General features: G+C 35.4%; 1 protein-coding gene across 1 annotated transcript; it reads left to right on the forward strand.

The window, feature by feature from the left end:
- The first annotated feature begins 23,403 nt into the window (after nt 1-23,403).
- On the forward strand, nt 23,404-25,870 carry LOC120152723 (electron transfer flavoprotein subunit beta, mitochondrial). The gene is made up of 5 exons (XM_039164883.1): nt 23,404-23,553; nt 23,647-23,931; nt 24,331-24,411; nt 25,114-25,208; nt 25,563-25,870. The coding sequence occupies exons 1-5, from the start codon at nt 23,485-23,487 to the stop codon at nt 25,786-25,788; spliced, it is 756 nt and encodes a 251-aa protein (XP_039020814.1). The 5' UTR covers nt 23,404-23,484; the 3' UTR covers nt 25,789-25,870.
- The last annotated feature ends 513 nt before the right edge of the window (nt 25,871-26,383 follow it).

The following is a 26,383-nucleotide window of genomic DNA, read 5'->3' on the forward strand; positions in this document are numbered from 1 at the left end:
AAGGTTTAAAAAAATAAAAGAAAAAGAAAAAAATATTTTTATTTATATTTTAAAAATACAAAGTAAATAAATAATTGCAAAAATTAAATTATTTACAGAAAAATTACAAAAGAAAATTTATCTATATTTCTTAAGTTCTTGACGATGTCGAAGAGTTGTCGAATGATAATGACGATAGGCTCGTCAAGTTCACCAGGGTCGTAAGCCTTGATCGTCACCGTCGTCGTTGTCTTACATAGGAGGTGTACTCAACACACTTTGCGATCCAACTTCTAAATACGATGATAGATTTATGACATTTGACGCCATCATTGCCATAACTGCTTCGACTTGGCTGCTACTTTGTTGACGATATAGGATATGGTCTCACTCACCTACAACCGCATTGTTCTGTCGAATATTCTTGAATGTATTGCATCCCATAAACCTTCAACCCAATTCGATCGAGTCTCGGCTAAAGTATGAAATGGAGAATAGAAAACAAAACTAGCTTTAGATGCATAATAGTACTCTTCAGTTACAGATATTGAAGCATAAGACGACGACGACGACGCTTTCTTCTTAGACTTGACGAATGTGGTCTGATGATGTTGTCATTCTCTCCTCTCTTCCAGTGTCGTCAGATATGGTTTCCCATTTGATTTGTAAGTTCAGAGATGGGGAGAATGGTCAAAATCTAGGTCCAGTGGTGTAATGTCTTCACGCTGTATTGAGTTAATAGATCGACGAATATGGCCAAGAGGGGGGTGAATTGGCAAATAAAGATTTATAAGTAATTATGCAGCGATTTAGAGTGGTTCGACTTTCTCAACCAAAGTCTACGTCCACTACCTTAGCTATCCACACTAAGTATTTTCCACAAATTCACTAATTTGTCTTTCTTTTGAGGACAAAGAGTAACCTTAAAAATCACTCAAGAATTATACCCCAAATTCTTGAGAACACTCTCTCCCAAAGAGAAGATTACAAATTTGCAAACTTACAAGGAAATCCTCACAAGGTAGATTGTTTGCACAATTCTAGAACAAAGAAAATAACACTCAAGAATGAATACAATTGAGTACAAGTAGTGTTCTTGAAAGAAAAATAAATATTGAATGAAAAATAGGCTTGAAATGCTCAAACTTGAGGTTTGATGCTTTCTCTTTGATTCTCTCTTGATTCTAGTTTCTTGTTGTCTTCTTCTCGTTGATCAATGGCTTCTAAGCTTGTTTAAATACACCTTCAAATGATTCTGAACGTTGGGGATAATTAGTGGAGTCAACAGAGCCGTTTAAGTGTGAAAACAATTAATTAAAGCAGTTGGGAGCGTCAGTGCATCGATGCATACCCTAGGTGCATCGGTGCATCAGTGTAAAATTCAAATATTTTGACCGTTGGACTCCCACTGCATCGGTGCACTAAGAGTACATCGATGCATAAAATGCATTCGATGTTTTGAAAAAACCTGAGTGCATCGATGCATCAAATGCACTGAGTGCATCGATGCATGGTATGTGCATCGATGCATAAAATGCATTTGATGTTTGAAAATTTAATTGGTGCATCGATGCATGGATTGGTGCATCAATGCATCACTTTGAAAAATTGATTTTAGGCTTGATTTTAATTCAAAATACTTTGTGAAAATTGTTTCAAAAATAGTTGAAGTATAAAACACAATTTTACACATTTAGTAAGGTTTCAAATTGATCTTGAAAGACTTGGAGTAATAATTTGATATTCGAGTAATTAAATTGAATATACTTAGAAAATCATTTGTGAAATCTTAAAATTCATTTAATTTAATTTTTTATATCGAAACATCAAAATGTTTTCAACAATCTCCCCCTTTTTGATATAACAAAACATTTGTGTAATTTTAAGATTTTCTTTGAAGATAAGTTTTGAAATCAATTTTGAAATTACTACTCCCCCTTACTATAACACTTCTCCCCTTTAAAACATTTAAAATAGAGAAAATAACCTCAGTGACCAAAAATCCCATATAATATACGATTTTAACCAATTTTTTCTGGATTTGCCAAAATGACCAACAAAATCGCAATGCGATCGCTAATTCGCAACGCGATCTCCATTATTGCAAATTGGCGTTGCATTTTCGCAATGCGATAGTTGAAAATCGCGTTGCGATGGTCTACAGTATCATTGCGATTTTCCCAATTCGCAATGCGAATAAGTAAATCGCAACGCGAATTGGGAAAATCGCAATGCGATACTGACTATCGCAATGCAATAATAAAAAATCGCAACGAGATACTTACTTTCGCAACGCGATACTGACTTTCGCAACGCGATAATACATAATCGCAATGCGATTTTCAAAGCGCCATTAGTATCCTGGCCAAGTATTTTATTTTTAAATTCCAAACATGAATATTAATATATTGGAACACTGAACTGTCCACAGTATATCCCGTAATCGCAACTCATAACCTAAAACCTAAAATCACAACTCAGTCCCATCTCCATCTCTCACTCTCTCACCCATCTCCGACGAAATCCGTCCCCATCTCCGGCGAAATCCGTCTATCTAAATCTCTCAGAGCCACCCTCACAATCAGAAATGGAAAATCAACCAAATCAACCAACGAGGGTTAGTTTTTTTAATTATTTTCTTTTTGAAATTTTTGCATTATTATTAGGTTTTTCATATTGAAATTGATGATAAGTTTACTGGTAATTTCAATAATATATTAACCATTTCACTTAGATTGCTTATTAAATCAACCAAGAATCGCAACGCGATTTTAGTTTCGCGTTGTGATTCTCTCGTTGCGATAGTCATTTTCGTGTTGCGATTTTCATTTTCAGAAACTATTCTTCTTCTGCAAATTGAAACTTGAATGAATTGCATTACTTCAACCAAAAAACAAAGACAAATACGAAATTCACAGTGTTGCATATTTAAGTTTGAAGAATAAACTACTACTATTTATGTTTATTATTGTTTTTGGTATATCTTCACAGTGTAGTTTTTGGTATATCTAATTTAGTATGTTTATTTTTTTTTGTAGAACTTTTATTCGGCTCAATTGACCTTGAGAAATAAAGTCAGCCTGGCCAAAACAATTGCGTCGAAGCTTTCACCTGTACAAAGAAAAATGTTTGAGGATACATGCTTCGGGCCATGGCTGAAAGTACAACATCCCGGTGGAGATGCGATGTTGACACACCTGTTTCTTCAAACCATGACTAGAGATCTACCAGAGACTATACAACGTCGTGATGAAGAGATATGGTTTGATTTTCCACCGGCGTATACGTGTTTTGGGCGGGAGGAGTTTTGCTTAATCACTGGTCTACGCTTCGGACACGATGATGTAGGTCGGTACACTAGACACATTACCCGCCCATCATGGCTATCCCGGGTTTTTCCTGAGCTGGAGAGGCCGAGTCTACACGTAGAAGACCTGACAAGATTTTTGAATAATAAAGATGGTTTTACTCGGATGGATGACGTCGACGTTGTCCGAGTATGCCTTCTAATTCTTTTGCATGCCGGCTTTTTAGGCGGAGAGGCCAGACAACCTATTCCAAATGATCTAATCAAATTGGTAGAATACCTAAATGCGTGGAACCTGTTTCCGTGGGGCTCGTATTTATGGAAAGCTACATGGAATAAGTTATCGTCTGCCTTGGATGATCGAAAAAGTTTGCATGGCGATGGTTCCAAATACACTTTGACAGGCTTTATTTGGGCCTTTAAGGTAAGAATTTTTATATAATGTTTCCAAAATTATAAGTAATTATTTAACAATTACTAATGTTTGTTATTATATTGTTTGTAGATTTGGATATTTGAGGCCTTTCCCGCCATGAAGACATATGCAATAAAAACTTCAAATAATATTCCAGGGCTATTTCCTGGAAGAGGAAACGAACCTTGCAATGGGAAGATTTACTATGGTATACGACAATAAATAATGTAAGTTAACATAAATACTACCATATGTTTATAAACAAGTTATTACTAGTACACATTTAACTTTGTTTGAGCTTTTATATTGTTAGGAGGCCAACACTCCTCTACAGAGGCTGACACCCACGGAAGCTGAGCTTGCCACTGATTGGTGGCAAGCTAGTAAGCATTTTTTTGATGGAACGGTTGATGAGCAGCCTCCACTTCGGGAGCCATCACCTCGCCCAGAGCTATCACCTCACCCAGAGCCATCATCTGATCGACCCGGCTATACACCTCCACAACGACAGCCATCACCTATTCTGTCATATCATCGAGCCTCTTCTCTACCATCACCGCAAGATAGGCGACCGGTAAAGATGCCACGACGTTTATCTCCATGTTCTCCACCTCCACCTCAACAGGATGAGTTAGGGGAGTTACGTGATGAGGTCAATGCCTTGCGTGAGGAGGTCGGTACTTTACGCAAAGACGATGGTGCATGGCGTGTTGAGGTGTCTACATTACGCGGTGAGGTAGCCGCTCTATGTGAGATGGTAGCATCGTTGCAGAATGAGGTTCATACTCTACGCAACGAGGTAAGTTTAAGATTTTTCATACTCGTAATTCATTCGGTTGTTGCCAATCTGTTTTTGTTAGTATTTGTTTTTGGTTTTGTTTTTGTCTTTTGGTTGAAGTAATGCAATCCATTCAAGTTTCAATTTGCAGAAGAAGAATAGTTTACTTTCGCAACACGAAAATGTCTATCGCAACGCGGAAATGGCTATCACAATGCGAAATGAAAATCGCAACGACAAAATCGCAATGCGAAATGAAATCGCAACGACAAAATCGCAACGCGAAATGAAAATCGCAATGCGATTTGTGTTTCGCGTTGCAATTTTGTCGTTGCGATTTCATTTCGCGTTGCGATTTTGTCGTTGCGATTTTCATTTCGCATTGCGATAGCCATTTCCGCGTTGCGATAGTCATTTCGCGTTGCGATTTTAAGTTTCGTGTTGCGAAAGTAAACTATTCTTCTTCTGGAATGTTTATATATGTTGTCCTTTTAAATGTTTATATAAGTGCTTACTTCTGGAATGTTATCTGAGCATTTTGTGAACTATGATAGAATAATGATTTGGGTGAATACAATGCTAGTTTGAAACATATTTGTCTTTGTTTAATATCATGTCTGTTTATTTACTGATTTATGTATTAATTTTTTTAGCGGCCCGATAAGGTGGATGCTTTACGTCGGGTTTTCCTTGCACGACGGAGTTCACGCATTTCGTATACAAAGCTATCTTCAAGTCTTCCTTTGTATCAAAACAATCATCTTTCTTGATACGAATAACTTTTGTGTAACAATCAACTGCTTTCTTTGCCAACTCTTCTTCCGGTAACTGAAGTAATTCTGGCATATTCCAGTTATACTCCCGTTGCATTTTCTTTTCTTCGGGGACTTTTTCTTCTTCTTTTTCTTCTTCAGGATTATATGAATTACAGAATGGATGTTCAACATGTTCATTCACAGTCGTAACTTCCTCCTCATTATCATCAACAACATCTTCCTCGGCAACGGGTGTTTCATCATCAAAATTCGGGTATTGACCAATATCAAAATCATTACACGCAGGGTCTGTTTCTTCTTCTGAAACATCATCAAAATCCGTGTATTGACCAATATCAAAGTCTGGGTATTGACCAAGATCAAATTTTGAATACTGACTAGTACTCACAATTTTTTCTCTTGGCTCATCATCGTAATTGGTCAATACGAAAACCGGAATTTGGTGCTGAAAGTTGATTTGGATTTGGATTAGAGAAAGGCTGTGGGTTTTTTGACCCACTTAGTTGATTACTACCCGCTACTGACCCAACAATACTACTTCTAGGTTCAACAACATACAATGTAACATCATCACTTGAAACATTAATGTAAGCAATGAATCGTTCAACATCTTCATTGTCGGTTAACAAATAAACTTTACCATTTCTCTGATAAGATAGCCTAAATCCACTTAGGGGCTCTAAATTCAATTTCTTTGAAACACGTAACATTAGGGTTTCATAAGTTAACTTCTTTAATGACAGTTTTAGTTGAAGATTCATGGGTAAAGGCATATATTGTAAAACACCATGAACATTCTCCCATGACCCTCCAAAACACAAATCTATCCAAACATGATCAACATTAGATGATTTCATGGTTGTAACTAAACAAACGAGATGCGAAACTAAGACCTGTTGCCGGATGGGGAAGGATGTCGTTGGATATTGGAACGAATGTCGCCGGAGAGAGTGATAGATGGAGATGGAATGAGTTGCGATTTAGGGATTTAGGTTATGAGTTGTTGCTGCTGCGTATATATACACTCAAAATTTGGCTTGCGAAACTAAAACCTGTTGCGAACTTTGAAACTCGCATTGCGATTCTGTATTATCTCGTTGCGAAAGTCAGAATCGCGTTGCGAAAGGCAATCATTTGACCATCGCAATGCGAAATGCAAATCGCAACGATAGAATCGCAATGCGAAATGAAAAAGGCAACGAGGATTAACATGCATAAACTTTTAACAATTATTATTGAATTCTAGGTACTTAACCAAATATTTTCAAACCAAAAGGAGTATATATGTTAACAAAACTTGCATTATGTGTATTTTATGTGTGCACTTTTAACATTTTCAGTTAGGCATGTATTAGTAACTTGATTTTGAACATTGCTATGATCTGTTCAGTTGTCATCACTTATTAGACATTCATTTGACTATCGCAACACGAAATGGCTATCGCAACGCGAAAATGGTTATCGCAACGAGAAAATCGCAATGCGAAATGAAAATCGCATTGCGATTTTCTCGTTGCGATTTTCATTTCGCATTGCGATTTTCTCGTTGCGATAGCCATTTCGCGTTGCGATAGTCTGTTTTGCCTTCAACATAAAGCAGATTGAAAATCAATAAATCAACTATTACATTTCAACACAAATTATGTACACATCAATTAAACAAATCAAGATTTACAAATCATCTTTTACAAATCAATTAAACAATCAAAAAATAATAATAATTCTTATTTCTTCATCAATTATTGAATCAATGAATCAACAACTTTGTGACCCCGTACATCCATTTCACGCAGCTCACTTAAGGATTAACCTGCAGAAACCAAACATTTGCTCAAACAAGACTTCCTACACATCTAAAACCTACAAACAGCAAATTATTGAATTCTAGGTACTTAACCAAACATTTTCAAACCAAAAGGAGTATATATGTTAACAAAACTTGCATTTGACTTACCAATTAACAATGGACACTTTCATAACGCGGATGCAGGTAGGCAGCGTCTCGAATATATTGCTCTAGCCATATAATACCGAAACCACAAGCCTACTGCAGCTCTATCTCTATCGGTGGGAGGTAAAAACTCTGTGCTTCCCGTCGTCAAACGCACCAAGCAAAGGCATACGAGAGGACCACAATCCCCTCTGGCTACCGGCGATTGCTGTGGCGCGGTCTTGTCTCTGACAATTGTGACATTGAACTTCTTTGGCTTCTTGTGTCCAGAATGACTCCAATACTTAATCCCATCCATGAATTTAGCCAAATGAGAGCTCCATCCCTTGAAAATATCTCTCAAATCAGACAGTGATATGTAATTGATCATGCTGTCATACACTATTATCTTCAGGGATGGGAGCTGAAGTTGGACGAGAAGCCAGTGACGACGTTCCAAAACAGGGATAAACACCTGCGATCATAAGTAATAATTCATTTATTTGCGCACTTATTTATTAACACCTTTAAAAAATTTAAAAAATAAACACTAACCTTATCGACCTCCCACCATGCAGGATAAAGTTTAGCTTGTCCATTGCCCAACAAAAATGATTCATCTCGTTGATTCTTCAAGTGAACTGCGTGAAAAGCCGTCGGCATTATTGTATATAGCGAATTTTTTTTATTTTTCCTAAGCTTCCTTATTATTAGTAGACGTGACACCCACGCATCGATATGCTGTTTTACAAAAAAATACATATATTAGTGAATTACATTAATTTTTAAACAAATTAATCAAAATCATATATAAGACAAATATAGTCTTACATCCCCATCCAAATAGCCACTGTCTTCAACCCCTAATAGCACACCCCACCAAGACCGATCAAGCAACAAAAACATTTCATCGTTGAGTTTGCTGATGTCAGTGTAACACCCTTGGCTCCGCTCATGTAGATAAAAATCAACTGCGGTCTTAGCCCAAAGGGTATTATCCACAATTGTTTCCGGTAGTTGTCTCCTCTCCACTTCAGATACCGGAAGGGTACTAGCCGTAACTCATATGAGAGCCAACTCTCATCCATCATGTCCAGAACCGGTGGGGGTTTCTCAATACTTCGATATATTACCCCATGTGAATCGGGCTCTGGAATGGTGGGAGGGACCTCTTCAACGATGACAGTGGCCTCTTGAACGGTAGGGGGGAATCTTGAGGGAGAATAAGGGCCTCTTGAACGATTGGAGGGGACTCTTGAGGGATGACCGGTGAGTCGGGCTTCTTCTTGCGGAGTCTTCGCACCATTGGGGTGAACGGAGACGTAATAGCAGTCCACGCCGTCTGATGCGTGAACTCCGTCGTGCAAGGAAAACCCGACGTAAAGCATCCACCTTATCGGGCCGCTAAAAAAAATTAATACATAAATCAGTAAATAAACAGACATGATATTAAACAAAGACAAATATGTTTCAAACTAGCATTGTATTCACCCATATCATTATTCTATCATAGTTCACAAAATGCTCAGATAACATTCCAGAAGTAAGCACTTATATAAACATTTAAAAGGACAACATATATAAACATTCCAGAAGAAGAATAGTTTACTTTCGCAACACGAAACTTAAAATCGCAACGCGAAATGACTATTGCAACGCGGAAATGGCTATCGCAATGCGAAATGAAAATCGCAACGACAAAATCGCAACGCGAAATGAAATCGCAACGACAAAATCGCAACGCGAAACACAAATCGCATTGCGATTTTCATTTCGCGTTGCGATTTTGTCGTTGCGATTTCATTTCGCATTGCGATTTTGTCGTTGCGATTTTCATTTCGCATTGCGATAGCCATTTCTGCGTTGCGATAGTCATTTTCGTGTTGCGAAAGTAAACTATTCTTCTTCTGCAAATTGAAACTTGAATGGATTGCATTACTTCAACCAAGAGACAAAAACAAAACCAAAAACAAATACTAACAAAAACAGATTGGCAGCAACCGAATGAATTACGAGTATGAAAAATCTTAAACTTACCTCGTTGCGTAGAGTATGAACCTCATTCTGTAACGATGCTACCATCTCACATAGAGCGGCTACCTCACCGCGTAATGTAGACACCTCAACACGCCATGCACCATCGTCTTTGCGTAAAGTACCGACCTCCTCACGCAAGGCATTGACCTCATCACGTAACTCCCCTAACTCATCCCGTTGAGGTGGAGGTGGAGAACAGGGAGATAAACGTCGTGGCATCTTTGTCGGTCGCCTATCTTGCGGTGATGGTGGAGAAGAGGCTCGATGATGTGACAGAATAGGTGATGGTTGTCGTTGTGGAGGTGTATAGCCGGGTCGATCAGATGATGGCTCTGGGTGAGGTGATAGCTCTGGGCGAGGTGATCTGGCTCTCCGAAGTGGAGGCTGCTCATCAACCGTTCCATCAAAAAAACGCTTACTAGCTTGCCACCAATCAGTGGCAAGCTCAGCTTCCGTGGGTGTCAGCCTCTGTAGAGGAGTGTTGGCCTCCTAACAATATAAAAGCTCAAACAAAGTTAAATGTGTACTAGTAATAACTTGTTTATAAACATATGGTAGTATTTATGTTAACTTACATTATTTATTGTCGTATACCGTAGTAAATCTTCCCATTGCAAGGTTCGTTTCCTCTTCTAGGAAATAGCCCTGGAATATTATTTGAAGTTTTTATTGCATATGTCTTCATGGCGGGAAAGGCCTCAAATATCCAAATCTACAAACAATATAATAAAAACATTAGTAATTGTTAAATAATTACTTATAATTTTGGAAACATTATATAAAAATTCTTACCTTAAAGGCCCAAATAAAGCCTGTCAAAGTGTATTTGGAACCATCGCCATGCAAACTTTTTCGATCATCCAAGGCAGACGATAACTTATTCCATGTAGCTTTCCATAAATACGAGCCCCACGGAAACAGGTTCCACGCATTTAGGTATTCTACCAATTTGATTAGATCATTTGGAATAGGTTGTCTGGCCTCTCTGCCTAAAAAGCCGGCATGCAAAGAATTAGAAGGCATACTCGGACAACGTCGACGTCATCCATCCGAGTAAAACCATCTTTATTATTCAAAAATCTTGTCAGGTCTTCTACGTGTAGACTCGGCCTCTCCAGCTCAGGAAAAACCCGGGATAGCCATGATGGGCGGGTAATGTGTCTAGTGTACCGACCTACATCATCGTGTCCGAAGCGTAGACCGGTGATTAAGCAAAACTCCTCCCGCCCAAAACACGTATACGCCGGTGGAAAATCAAACCATATCTCTTCATCACGACGTTGTATAGTCTCTGGTAGATCTCTAGTCATGGTTTGAAGAAACAGGTGTGTCAACATCGCATCTCCACCGGGATGTTGTACTTTCAGCCATGGCCCGAAGCATGTATCCTCAAACATTTTTTTTTGTACAGGTGAAAGCTTCGACGCAATTGTTTTGGCCAGGCTGACTTTATTTCTCAAGGTCAATTGAGCCGAATAAAAGTTCTACAAAAACAATAAACATACTAAATTAGATATACCAAAAACTACACTGTGAAGATATACCAAAAACAATAATAAACATAAATAGTAGTAGTTTATTCTTCAAACTTAAATATGCAACACTGTGAATTTCGTATTTGTCTTTGTTTTTTGGTTGAAGTAATGCAATTCATTCAAGTTTCAATTTACAGAAGAAGAATAGTTTCTGAAAATGAAAATCGCAACACGAAAATGACTATCGCAACGAGAGAATCACAACGCGAAACTAAAATCGCGTTGCGATTTGTATTTCGCGTTGCGATTCTTGGTTGATTTAATAAGCAATCTAAGTGAAATGGTTAATCTATTATTGAAATTACCAGTAAACTTATCATCAATTTCAATATAAAAAACCTAATAATAATGCAAAAATTTCAAAAAGAAAATAATTAAAAAAACTAACCCTCGTTGGTTGATTTGGTTGATTTTCCATTTCTGATTGTGAGGGTGGCTCTGAGATATTTAGATAGACGGATTTCGCCGGAGATGGGGACGAATTTCGTCGGAGATGGGTGAGAGAGTGAGAGATGGAGATGGGACTGAGTTGTGATTTTAGGTTTTAGGTTATGAGTTGCGATTACGGGATATACTGTGGACAGTTCAGTGTTCCAATATATTAATATTCATGTTTGGAATTTAAAAATAAAATACTTGGCCAGATACTAATGGCGCTTTGAAAATCGCATTGCGATTATGTATTATCGCGTTGCGAAAGTCAGTATCGCGTTGCGAAAGTAAGTATCTCGTTGCGATTTTTTATTATCGCATTGCGATAGTCAGTATCGCATTGCGATTTTCCCAATTCGCATTGCGATTTACTTATTCGCATTGCGATTTTCCCAATTCGCGTTGCGATTTACTTATTCGCATTGCGAATTGGGAAAATCGCAACGATACTGTAGACCATCGCAACGCGATTTTCAACTATCGCATTGCGAAAATGCAACGCGAATTTGCGATAATGGAGATCGCGTTGCGAATTAGCGATCGCATTGCGATTTTGTTGGTCATTTTGGCAAATCCGGAAAAAGTTGGTTAAAATCGTATATTATATGGGATTTTTGGTCACTGAGGTTATTTTCTCTTTAAAATATTGTAACACTTAACATTTATCCCCCTTTTTGTTAAATGAAAAAGACTAAAAAATTTAAACAAGGTTGTGAAAAACATTTAGCCAATTGATTAGTAATATAGCTTAAGCTGCTAAGATCACAATCAAGAGAGACGTTAGCCATTAGTTTCGTAATCAATATTCATAATCAAATGTGAAATGGCATAATTGGTCATAATGCAACTAATATGAAATTGATGCAAAAATTAATAAATATTAAGCTCAAAGTGAAAATTCAAATCAAACCAATATATATATCAAGTTTAAAAACCACAAAGCATCCAAATTATATCTTCAAACAATCCAAATAAAAACAATAATCCCCCAAAGTATTCAAAATGTTTTAATAATAAAAGTTCAAAGATGATCCAAAACAAAATAAGGTCTACTCGTCCATAGAGGGATCGGGAGGCGGAGGAGGAAATCGGGCTTGCATCTCAAGAGAGAGAGCATCCATGTGTGCAAGCATCTCCCTTTGAAACTCCATCTGTCGAGCTTCCAAAGTGTCTAAGCGTTGATTTACTGCTTCGTGAGTAGCAATCAAGTGGGATTCAATGGAAGCATACCGTAGATCAAATGTCTCCAAAAACGAACGAAAATATGGAGGCATTTGATCCTCTTGTGGAGCTGGTTCCGGTGCAGGCTCATCGTTTGGAACGTGATCATCGATATCTTGCATAAGTTGTTGAAACTCAGGATCATCGTCAGCAGCCGGTGCCGGAGGAGGAGGAGGAGCACGAGAAGAGCTAAGAGCAGCTCGTGAAGAGCTAGCTCCCGGGGTTTGCTTACCAGGTCGAAATACCCAAAGACTAGTTTCCTCGTCTTGTTTCCAATCCGCTTTCTTTAAGGAAGTAAGATTGATTTGGTTTTGGATTGGGATAAGATTGTCGAGAGAGACGTCTAGACCAAGTTTGATAAAGAGGTTACTTAGAAGACATCCATAAACTAATGTTTCGACATGTTTTGAAGGAACAATGTTTATGCATCAACTAGTTGACTGAAGATAATATGGGGTAGATTGATTTTGATCTTATTCTTGAGACAGTGCATCCACCACAAATCCCTAATACGAATAGTGGAGTACCTACCTCCGGATGGTCTAAACCACCAAGAGATCATCAGATGAAGAAAACGATCGTGATGATATCGTAGAGTACTAACACTAGTATTTGCAACATAGGGATAATCTACAGTTTCATTCTCATTATATAACCCATCATCATCTAATCCAAAACGTGAAGCTATAATCACGGGGTCAATATTAATATATTGGCCTAAAAGATATGATCTAATGGCTATAGTCCCACATTGAGTTTCGTTTTGAATATATACCGTATTGGAATAGAAAATGCGGACTAACTGTTGATAAACGATAGGTTTGAGCTGAACCATTTTATCAAACTTCCAAGCTTTAAGAATCAGAAGGTATTCAAAGTTAATATCTATCATAGCTTGAAGAGAAGGAATACGCTCTTCCCGGATTCTATAAGTTTGAAAAGAATTTTTGTACCTAGAGTACAAATCGTCTCTACGACACTCAGGCATGTTAAAACAAGATCCTAATAGAGATTAAGGTGAAGGAGGAACGGGATTAGGAGGTTAGTTTGAACAAGAACGACTCGATGAAGTTCTAGGGCGTTTGGGATTAGACATAGTTTATGAATCAAAAAAAGGAATATAACCTGCATATTGAAACACATGTATGCAATTTAATCAATCCCAAAACTAAAATGAGTCCGCAATAATTCAAGGTTCTCTAAACCAAATTCTAATGGGCATAGTTTTTGAAAAACTATTTAGAAAACAATGTTTGAAAATTATAATATGTATAGTTTTTCATGAAGACAACATAATTAAATCAAAAACATCAAATTTAAAAACTAAAATCAGATTTTCGATTTTTTTTTAATTTCAAAATTTCAAAAATTTATTGAAAATTTGTGAGTTTTTGATGAAATTGGTTGTAAAATCTAGTTTATAAAAATCTAGTTTATAATCATCAAACAATCAATGCCTGATATAATGTTCATCCTAGAACTAATATAAACTAGTCCTAAGATCAAAAATCAATGAAATAGAGTTTTTGAAATATTACCTTGAAAATTTTCGGATTTGAGGGAATGTGATGTTGTTTTACACAATTTGATGATAAAAACAGGATTATGAGTTGAAAAGCTTGAAGATTCTGACAAAATTTCATTGATTTTGAGCAAAAGAAGGATTTAGAGAATGAGAGGGACGAGCGGCTAGAGAGGTTTAGTTTTTAGGTTTTGAACCAAATGAGAAAAATAAGCCTTTTAAACCTAAATCCCGACGGATGCATCGATGCATGGCTTGTGCATCGATGCATGGCCTTGTGCATTGATGCATGGCCTTGTGCATCGGTGCATCAACATGATGAATCGATGCACATTCAAAGGGATACATCGATGCACTGTTAAGTGTATCGATGCATTAAGCACAGTAATGACAAAAATGTGTTTTAAACACTCAAAATGCTAAATTAATTAGCTCTAGTGGTATTGGCAACTGATATTTTGAAAATTAATCATGTTCAATCAATCAAATTAATCCTTATGCTTCATTTGAACATAAAATTAATTTTCTCTAAAGAACATAAACTCCCCCTAACTAATAGCAATGAATGCAATAAAAAATTATCATTATATGCATTTTTCATTTTATTCTTAAAAATGCTAAAATCATTTTAAACTCTAAGTGAAGATAGGTTAGTTAAACCTAATTCTCTCCTAATTGTCCAAAATCTTTCTTTGTCTAAAGGTTTTGTAAAGATATCCGCTAATTGGTGCAAAGTATCAACAAATTCTAGAACTATATCTTCCTTAGCGACATGGTCTCTAATGAAGTGATGTCTAATTTCAATGTGCTTACTTCAAGAGTGTTGGATGGGATTTTTAGTGAGACAAATAGCACTAGTATTGTAACACTTGATAGGAATAGTACCAACTTCAATTCCATAATCAAAAAGTTGTTGTTTCATCCATAAAAATTGTGCACAACAATTACCGGCTGAAATGTATTCCGCTTCAGTGGTAAATAATGCAACACAAATTTGTTTCTTTGAAAACCAAGAAATCAGCATATTTCCAAGGAATTTGCAAGTACCGGAGGTGCTTTTCCTATCTAATTTGCATCCTCCATAATCTACATCAGAGAAGGCATGCAAGCTAAACCTAGAGTCTCTAGGATACCAAAGTCCTAAACTAGGAGTGTCCTTAAGGTATCTAAAGATTCTCTTAACAGCTAGTAAATGTGATTCCTTAGGACATGATTAAAATCTAGCACATAAGCAAACACTAAACATAATGTCCTGTCTACTTGCAGTTAGATAAAGCAAAGAGCCAATCATTTACCTATATAATTTAACATCCACACATTTACCTCTTTCATCTAAGTCAAGCTTTGTTGATGAACTCATTGGAGTGTCATGTGGTTTGCCATTTTCAAGTCCAAAATTCTTGAGCATATCTTTGACGTACTTAGCTTGATTGATGAAGATGTCATCTTTTCTTTGCTTGATTTGGAGTCCCAAGAAAAATGAGAGCTCCCTTATCATGCTCATCTCAAACTCACTTTGCATTAGCTTAGAAAATTCTTGACAAAGAACATCATTAGTAGAACCAAATATTATATCATCAACATAAATTTGAACTACTAATAAATCTTTACCTTTATTCTTTAAAAACAATGTAGTGTCAACCTTCCCTTTTAAAAAACCTTTTTCAATTAAAAAATTTGACAATCTTTCATGCCAAGCTCTAGGAGCTTGTTTTAAACCATAAAGTGTTTTTGTCAATTTAAGAACATGATCCAAAAATTTTGAATCTTTAAAACCTGGAGGTTGTTCCACATACATTTCTTCTTTTATAAAACCATTTAAAAATGTACTTTTAACATCCATTTGATATAATTTAAATTCATGAAAACATTCAAATACTAATAACATTCTAATTGCTTCAATCCTAGCTACGGGATCGTATGTTTCATCATAGCCTATGCCTTCTTCTTGAGTATAGCCTTGAGCAACAAGTCTAGCCTTGTTTCTCACTATATTACCACTTTCATCAAGCTTATTCCTAAATATCCATCTAGTACCTATAGTAGATTTATTACTAGGCCTTTCAACTAAAGTCCATACTTTACTTCTCTCAAATTGATTTAACCCTTCTTGCATAGCCATAATCCAATGTTCATCTTTTAATGCTTGTTTAATATTCTTAGGCTCTATGCATGAGATAAATACAACATAATTACAAATATTTCTAAGAGAATATTGAGTTGTTACCCCTTTAGATGGATCACCTATAATCTCACCATCCTTGACATAGTTGTATTCCCTTGGGTAAGAGACTTCCATTTCTTCAATGGTTGGATTCTCGAGAGGATCAAGAGTTTCCTCATTTTTTGTCTCTTCCTTTGATGATGGTTCTCCAACGTCATGACTAACGTCAATTGTATTTATAACATCTATATCATCATTCACACGAGAATCCTTCCTCGGAAGGAGGTTATCATCGAAAACAACATGTATAGACTCTTCTACAACTAAAGTTCTTTTATTAAATATTCGATAAGCTTTAGAATTTAAGGAATAACCTAGAAAAATTTCTTCATCACTTTTAGCATCAAATTTGCCAAGATTGTCTTTACCGTTGTTTAAAACAAAACATTTACATCCAAAAGGATGAAAATAACTAATGTTAGGCTTTTTATTTTTAAAAAGTTCATATGGAGTTTTCTTTAAAATATGCCTAATCATTACTCGATTAATAACATAACAAGCGGTATTTGTGGATTCTGCCCAAAAATATTTTGGCAAATTGTTTTCACAAAGCATGGTTCTAGCCATTTCTTCTAAAGTTCAATTTTTCCTCTCAACAACACCATTTTGTTGAGGGGTTTTAGGTGCTGAAAAATTATGGCTAATACCATTAGAATTACAAAACTCAGTAAATCCAAGATTTTCAAATTCAGTTCCATGATTACTCCTAACACTAGTTATAGAGTAACCTCTTTTGTTTTGGATTATTTTTTAAAATGTGATGAAATGTTCTAATGATTCATCTTTAGTACTTAAAAATAGAACCTAAGTATATCTAGAATAGTCATCTACCAAGACAAATGCATATTGTTTTCCACCCAAGGTAGTAGTCCTAGTTGGCCCAAAAAGATCTATATGAATCAATTGTAATACTCTACTAGTTGATACATCATTAATGGATTTAAAAGAAACTCGCTTTTGTTTTCCTTTAGCACAAGCATGACAGATTTTATTATTATCAAATTTTAGTTTAGGCAACCCTCGAACTAAATCACCTTGAATTAGCCGTTGCAAAACACTCATACTAGCATGCCCTAGTCTCCTATGTCATAACCAACTATCATGCTCATCCTTAGCAACTAGGCATAAATTAGTCATATTAATAGAATCTAAATGCACCATGTAAATGTTTCCTATTCTATGACCAACAAGCATAATCTGATTAGATGCAATGTCAATGACTTTACAATCATTAATATCAAATATGAAATTGAATCCCTTATCACACAATTAACTAATACTCAATAGATTATGCTTTAATCCATTCACATATAAAACATTCTTAATTTGTATGGAAGATGTATTACCTATAGTACCTATACCTTCAATGCGACCTTTTGAGTCATCACTAAAAGTCACTTCTCCTCCATTTTTGGCGTTAAGCTCTATGAACCGGCTTTTGTCTCCAGTCATGTATCTTGAGCATCCACTATCAAGGTACCATGAGTTTGAATTTGTTTCCCGTGCCTTGTAGCTATGCTCCTTTTCCTATAAACATAGATTAATTTTTTATTTTTGGTACCCAAATTCTTTTGGGTCCATATTCATTATTTTCCAAAATCCTAGTCATTTGTGTAGGATATCCTTATCTTTAGTAGTAATGAGCCCTTTAGGAACCCATATACTTCTAACGATTTTTTCATTAGAGGTTCTTCGGGGACCTCTATGTTGGATTTTGAATTTTCTCCATGTTCAAAATGTTTTGTTCAAACTTTATCAAAAGAAGCTTTAAGATCATCAATTTTCTTTTGATGATCATCATTGACCTTTGAAAGTAAATTTTGCAACTCAAAATTTTTCTTTTCAAACTCTTCTAGTTTGATTTGCAAATCTTTGATTTTACTTTCAAGACCGTTGTTGGTTTTGGATATGAGTTTATTTTCATTTTTCAATTCTGAAATATCATTTTTATATTTTAAAAACAATTTCTCATAATCCGAAGTCAATCCATTATATTCCTCTAATAGCTCATCATAAGATAAATCATCAAAATTAGATGAGTTAGAGGTTACCTTAGAATCTTCCCCGAATGCCATCAAGCACAAGTTTTCTACTTCTTGTTCCTCTTCATCGGAGCCTTCTTCATCGCTCCATGTAGCCACATGAGCCTTGTGCTTATTCTTTGATTGACCCTTTCTCTTCAATTGTGGGCAATCATATTTGACATGCCCGGGCTTTTTGCATTCATAGCAAATGATCGGGTCATTCTCTTTTGATTCATTTTTTAGGCCTTCATTTCGTTTGAATTTTCTTCCTTGGTAAGGTCTCATTATTTTTCTGAACCGTTTGGCAAACAATGCTATTTCCTCATCATCGTCATCTTCATCCGAATCACTCTCATCTTTTGTGGATTTGAGAGCAACTCCAATGTTTTTCTTCTTCTCATTCTCCTTTGGTATCTCTTCAATCTTATCGAGGTCCACCTCATCTTCAAGCGTCATTTCATGAGTGAGGAGGGAACCGATTAGCTCTTCAAGAGATAAGGACTTTAGGTTCTTAGCCTCGATGATTGCCATCTTCTTGGATTGTCACGATTTTGGAAGTGAGTAAACTAACTTCCTCACAAGCTTCTCATTTGGAATGATCTCTCTATATGATTTGAGACCATTGACAATCGTTGAGAATCTATCCGTCATAGCTTTGATATCTTCATTTGGTTTCATCCTGAAATTTTCATAGCTATGTGTTAGAAGACTAATTTTAGATTCTTTTACCTCGTCGGTGCCTTCATGAATGACTTGTAGTTCATCACATATTTCTTTGGCAGTTGTACAAGATGAAACTCTTCCATATTCATCTGGTCCAAGGGCACAAAATATGATATGGATGGCTTTGAAGTTGAGCTGGAACATTCTTATCTCTCATTCACTCCACAATCTTGGATGAGTGAGAGGCTTGATATATCCGTCTTCTACAACATTCCATGCTCCCATGTCACTAGCTTGAATGAAATACATCATCTTATTCTTCCAATAGGCATAGTTAGCCCCATTGAAGAAGGAAGGCTTGTTGACGGGTATCGAATAGAGACCGGAGTCGACGTTTGAAGTGGAAGCCATTGATGACTTTGATTATCGATGTAACTCTTCCCGAATCGACTCAAGAGGCGATTAAACTTTCAAATGAGTTAGGCTCTGATACCAATTGTTGAGTTAATCGATCGACGAATATGGCCAAGAGGGGGGTGCATTGGCAAATAAAAATTTCGGTGGAAGCTATGCAGAAAATTGAAAGTAATTGCGCAGCGATTTAGAGTGGTTCGACTTTCTCAACCAAAGTCTACGTCCACTACCTTAGCTATCCACACTAAGGATTTTCCATAAATTCACTAATTTGTCTTTTTTTTAGGACAAAGAGTAACCTTACAAATCCCTCAAGAATTATACCTCAAATTCTTGAGAACACTCTCTCCCAAAGAGAAGATTACAAATTTGCAAACTTACAAGGAAATCCTCACAATGTAGATTGTTTGCACAATTCTAGAACAAAGAAAAGAACACTCAAGAATGAATACAATTGAGTACAAGTAGTGTTCTTGAAAGAAAAATAAATATTGAATGAAAAATAAGCTTGAAATGCTCAAACTTGAGGTTTGATGCTTTCTCTTTGATTCTCTCTTGATTCTAGTTGCTTGTTGTTTCTTCTTGTTAATCAATGGCTTCTAAGCTTGTTTAAATACACCTTCAAATGATTCTGAACTTTGGGGATAATTAGTGGAGTCAATAGAGCCGTTTAAGTGTGAAAACAATTAATTAAAGCAATTGGGAGCGTCAGTGCATCGATGCATACCCTAGGTGCATCGGTGCATTGATGCATAAAATGCATTCGATGTTTTGAAAAAACCTGAGTGCATCGATGCATGGTCTTGTGCATCGATGCATGGTCTTGTGCATCGATGCATCAAATGCACTAAGTGCATCGATGCATGGTATGTGCATCGATGCATAAAATGCATTCGATGTTTGAAAATTTAATTGGTGCATCGATGCATGGATTGGTGCATCGGTGCATCACTTTGAAAATTGATTTTAGGCTTGATTTTGATTCAAAATACTTTGTGAAAATTGTTTCAAAAATAGTTGAAGTATAAAACACAATTTTACACATTTAGTAAGGTTTGAAATGGATCTTGAAAGACTTGGAGTAATAATTTGATATTCGATTAATTAAATTGAATATACTTAGAAAATCATTTGTGAAATCTTAAAATTCATTTAATTTAATTTGTTATATCGAAACATCAAAATGTTTTCAACACGCTGGGGGAGCGATAGTTCACGCTGATTCTATAGGCTGATGTAGTAAGTGTGCCTTACCGGCCAATTTTCGTTATGTTTCCAACGTATATCGATTGCATGTAGCGCGTCTATATCAACCATTTGCGTTGTAGGAACGGCTAGTGTGACGAAAACTGTCGCATCACTCTATCAGCGGTGTGCCACTCAACAATTACTAGGTGCAACAAAGACGTCACGACACACCATAAGTAGGACCTCTCAAAAAATCACGCCGGTAATAATCGGTTGATCTCGTTGTCAACATACAGAAGTCAAGAGAACTGTAAATATTAAATATCAAAGTTAGTATATATAAAGTTAATATTCAAAAATAATAATAATTTCGTATGTCATACCGCATATTAACCGGCAATGTCGATCCTCATTCGTATGTCTAGTGCAGTGACACCCACCAACTTCGTCTCTGATATTTTATGATGTCATCTAAAATATTTAAAAATAAAAACAAATATTATAAAAAATAAAAATAATAAAATTATGAAATTTAAAAAAATGTTAAATAAATGAAGTTAAACAATTACCTTGCAGCCAATGAAAACTCAACTGGGTTGATGTAATCATTGTCAAAAATGGGAATCGATACCAAGCCCACGATTGTAGTAGTATAAGATAGCCTGCTACATCGGTTTTTTGACCCGGCTCGACAATTACAGCCTTGCAGAGCTCACAGTATAGAAAGGCTAGAATCGTCGAGCCCCAACTAGTATTACGGCACATAGCGAAGTCTTCCAAATATTGTAGATATTGAGTGTGCGCCAAATTACCAGATTTATCCGGTAATAATATCCCTCCTATCATTTGGAGAATAAATGCTCGGGATGCGAAAAAAACCTCTGCCTCGTTCGACTCGGCAGTCACTTCGAATTCAGGCTCCAACCAGGTTATCATTACCCGATAGCCCCTCATGACGTCTGATGGTGGCCATTTTCCCAAAACTTGGTGGACCAACGTCGTGAGATTGTACATGTTCTGCCTCACCACAGGGGCTCTATTCAAAGTAACACCGAATTGGTAAGCGACGTCTTCCAAAGTAATCGTCGCTTCACAACTCGAGAAATAAAATGTGTGTGTCTCGAGCCGTCAACGTTCGATCAGAGCCTCAACAACGCCAGGTACAGCTTGAAGCCATGTAAAAATATGGTCGTAAATAGATCAGATGTCGAGGTGACGAGTTCCACCTAATTTTTTTTAATTTAATAATTTTATTTTCATTTTAATTTTTTTAAAATAAAAATTATTTTTTAATAGAGTTATCACATCGACGTAATGACTCATTATAATACCAATAATATAATGACTCACGTGGAGCCTATTATGCGGGGACGTATTAGAAATAATATCTGATAGGTTCAGAGTGCACTGTAAAACGTATCGTATTCTCTAAAATAAACTTTGGGGAGGTCCCGTACCCTAAATAATTTACCCGCTTAGGGTACTGGGAAAAAAAACCGCATGAACCGATGGAATCCCCGGATGACATTGTAGCGTTACTGTGCGGTGAAGAAGTTTAGTAACGTAGGCTGATAACCATTCCTTGTTATATATATATATATATATTCCCTTAATTAAAATTCATTACAAATTAATATTCTAGAATTTTCAAATTTGGAATTAATCTTCTAGAATTTTCTAGTTTATATAATTTTATAATTAAATATTATTCTAAAGCATTTAATTAATACTCCAATTCTAAAATCATTATTTTTAATTATTTACTAATTAAATTTTACGTTAGTAAAAAATAGTATTGGTTAAAATGATCTTTCACTAAAAAATATTTTCTGAAACACGAAAGGAATCTGATCCACTACGTGATTATCTGTACATTTCTAGCAATCCATACTTTATATAGCATTACATGGCCTGTATATTTATTTAATATTGTTGACGAAGGTGAGAAGGGTTTGAGAGTCAGAAAAGAGCAAATGAATAAAAAAGAAATAAAAGAAATATATATAATTTTATTTTTCAAATTGAATATAATATATTTTTAGAGTTTTCTAAAATATAGTTAAAATTTTTATTAAAGGACTAAATTAATATTTTTACTATAATTTAAGAGTCAAATTAGATATTAATTCATTTTTAGTTAACTTAATGTAAACTATGTGATAAAGGATAACGTTAGATGTTATTTTAAAGATAAACTATATCTCTATTGATTATTATGTTAATTTTCAAACTCTAATGATAAAAGAAATTTACTCAAATTAATAAAAAAATAGAGAATTTTACTCAAACATTAATGATTATAAGCATAATATTTTACTCAAACATGAATGATCATAAGCATAGTTTATTATTAGTGACAAATTCAAAAAATATTTAAATATATAAATATTAATAATATGAACTTTTTATATTGAACATAAATAAATAAAATTTCACTATAGGTAAAAATAATTAATAAAATAAATAAATAAATAAAATTAAAATATTAAGATGTACACGTATTCGAAGACTAGTTATCCTTTATCAAAAAGATAAGATTAAATTAAATAAAGGGTAAATTTATGTTTATATTTAAACTATCAGTTTTTAGTTCGTTTTAGCACCGAAACTTTCAATTTTTTTAAAATCATACATAAATTTTATTAAAAACTCAATTTTTGTTTATTTTAGTACACCGTTCAAAATTTAACGTTAAAGTTTTAATTTTTTTTGAAAGTTTAGATACTAAAATGGATCAAAACTGATAGTTTAAGTACTAAACACGCTAAGTTTTTAATGATAGTGTATTAAAATGAAACAAAAACTAAACTTTAGATATAATTTGAAAACAATTGAAAGTTTAGATACTAAACAGATTAAAGCTAATAGTTTAGGTACTAAATACGTAGTTGACCCTTAAATAAAATTACATATTTTAAATCCGAACAGGTTCATCTCTCCGGTACAAAAATACTTCATCCCAAAATTGAACACTATTTCTCTACGTCTCAACTTCATTACCAAAGCGACTGTCAGACGCAAGAGAAACAACTTCCAGCCATGAAGATAATGGTAGCCGTCAAGCGAGTCGTGGATTACGCCGTCAAGATCAGAGTCAGACCCGATAAGGTAAGAAAACCAATGAAAACCCAATGCTTTAAATCTTCAATCGATTCACCACAACTACAAAAAAGGGTCAATTTTCTTTTTGTATTTTGGTAGAATGGGGTTGAAACCCAGAATGTGAAGATGTCAATGAATCCTTTTTGCGAGATAGCTTTAGAGGAGGCTTTGAAAATTAAGGAATCTGGGTTTGCTAAGGAGGTCGTTGCGGTTTCAATGGGACCTTCGAACTGCGTCGATACGCTTCGGACGGGTCTGGCTATGGGTGCCGATAGAGCGATCCATGTTGAAGCTTCGAGGGATTTGGTTCCTCTAACGGTTGCAAAACTTTTGAAGAAGCTTGTTGAGGTTGAGAATCCTGGGTTGCTCATTCTTGGAAAGCAGGTATGGTTTTCATCTTAGATTTCACTATTTTAGGCTGCTTTTTGCTTGAAGATTCTTAAATGTTTGGTATTTGTGAGTAATTTAATGGTGTTGGTTACTTGGGATTGTTTTATATTTGAGGGAAAGCTTGTTTTGTCCATGGTTGTTATTGTTTTTAATGATCCTTTTTGCTTATGGATTCTGAAATGTTTGGTCTTGTGCTCAATTTAAAGGCCATGTTACTTGGATTCATGTTTGAGAGTTAGATATAGATATGTATCCAGTACGAGTATGCTTACTTTTTTTAGTGATTTTCAACATGTTTTCAAGTGTATCTCTGGCTTCATTCTTCTTCTTTAACTACCTCTTTGTGTAGTGGAACTTAAAATCATGATTCTTATTATCCTGATTCCTGTGTAGGCAATTGATGATGACTGTAATCAGACAGGGCAAATGATAGCCGGGTTGCTTGGATGGCCTCAAGGAACATTTGCTTCAAAGGTCAGTTAATCGTCAACTTATTTGAGAAATACTCTTCTATTGCTTCAATGCTTCTCATCTCTTCTTTTGATTTATAACATTCGTTTCCATTGCTCAAATAGAATCATAACTAGTGTTCTTGTTGTTAGATATAAAACCATATTTTGTTTAATTAGCAGGTAAAACTCGTGTCTGATTCTTCTTCATTTTTTCTTGAAGTACCTATGTATAACACATATCCTGATATGGGATTGATCATCCAAGTACATGGAAAATTTTGAAAAATATTTAATATAACCTGTGTTGGACATACACCCGTATCCATACTCACACTCAGTCAAATAGCATAAGCTAGTTTTGACCAAATGTCAACGGAGGAAGTTTTGAGATTGATTGTTAGTTGTGTTAGAATTCAATGTGAAACTGCTGTAAAATAAAGTATTGATTAAATTTGGATGATATCCATGCAAGTATCTCTAATTTTGTTGCAGTTTGTGTGCTTTTTACCTTTTGTATCTATGTTGCTTGGGCTCAGGTGTGGTTGTTAGACACATCATGTTCGTTTTTTTCTAAGATTTCCAGGTATTTGGAGGTGATCTTGGAGGATCATAATATGGTTATTTCAAATAAATGAATGTACAAAGAGTTGGAGCAACATAGTTATCTAATATCTATGGTAGTATGCCCAATGTGTCTGTCATCCTGATTGCTGCATTTTAGTAGGTTGTGTTGGACAAGGAGAAACATACGGCATCCGTCGATAGAGAGGTGGATGGTGGTCTTGAAACGCTTTGTTTAGACTTACCTGCTGTGATCACGTAAGTTCCTAATCTAGTCAACTTTCCGTGTTCATTATAAGTAATCACTAATCTTTAGTCTGTTATTTGTGTTTGACACATTAAAGCTACCCTGGTGATGGAATGAATATTGAAAATGTGCCATCTAAAAGTTGCATCTGATGGAAAATCATTGTTTATACTAAAATTTGATAATTAGTGAAAGTAAGCATCCTAAGTGTCTGCTTCTATAGTGCTGTGAAATACAAATTGGTGTTACTATCTACTCAAGCTTTGGGATACGGGTAGTATATGTTCAACACATGGGTTGGTGAATGCCTTCTTTGTTGAGGGTCTCTGCTAAGTTTGTCAATATGCACTTTCTGTCATATGCAGCACTGATTTAAGATTGAACCAGCCAAGGTATGCAACGCTTCCCAACATAATGAAGGCCAAATCAAAGCCGATAAAGAAGTATACTCCCGAAGAGTTGAACGTCGAAATCAAATCTGATTTCGAGGTTGTTCAAGTCACTGAACCGCCCAAGAGGAAAGCCGGAGTCATCCTCTCGTCTGTTGATGAACTGATCGACAAGCTTAAGAATGAAGCCCATGTAATTTGAACATTACCTCACCTCTTAGGCAAATGGTCTAAAGCTGATAAACAACTTTTCCAGTTAATGATTTTCAAAAGTTTACAGAAAAGGAAGTCTAAACTTCCTGATGAATAAAGATTACTTTTTATGGAGTTCTGCAAAAACCAAGCAAAATAGAAACTGGTTTGAACTTTAATGTTCAATTTGCTCTAAACCCTAAAAAAACTGTGGTGATTACATATATATATTCATAACTTAACCAATTGGTAATGCGCATACATCTTGCAAACACATCTGTTTGAACCTATGACTTTTAAGGAGAATAGCATTCCTTGTAATCATTAAGGTCACATAATATATTCGATTTTAGTATGAATTCATACCAAGGGTTTAGAAAATGACTAATGAAAAATGTTTCATTAAATAAAACTAATGAATCCATACCAAGGAGAATAGCATTCCTTGTAATCGTTAAGGTCACATAATATATTCGATTTGTTTCATGAAAAATAATTTGATCAATCGAAAATAACGTATAAATTAATGAAAAATAAAACTATTTTCTTAGAAATTGTATTATGAAATTTAAAACCATAAAATAATTTTTGAAAAGTATTAATAC

Source organism: Hibiscus syriacus, unplaced genomic scaffold (assembly GCF_006381635.1).
Source record: "Hibiscus syriacus cultivar Baekdansim isolate YM2019G1 unplaced genomic scaffold, ASM638163v2 tig00111095_pilon, whole genome shotgun sequence".
Taxonomy (NCBI): Eukaryota; Viridiplantae; Streptophyta; class Magnoliopsida; order Malvales; family Malvaceae; genus Hibiscus; species Hibiscus syriacus.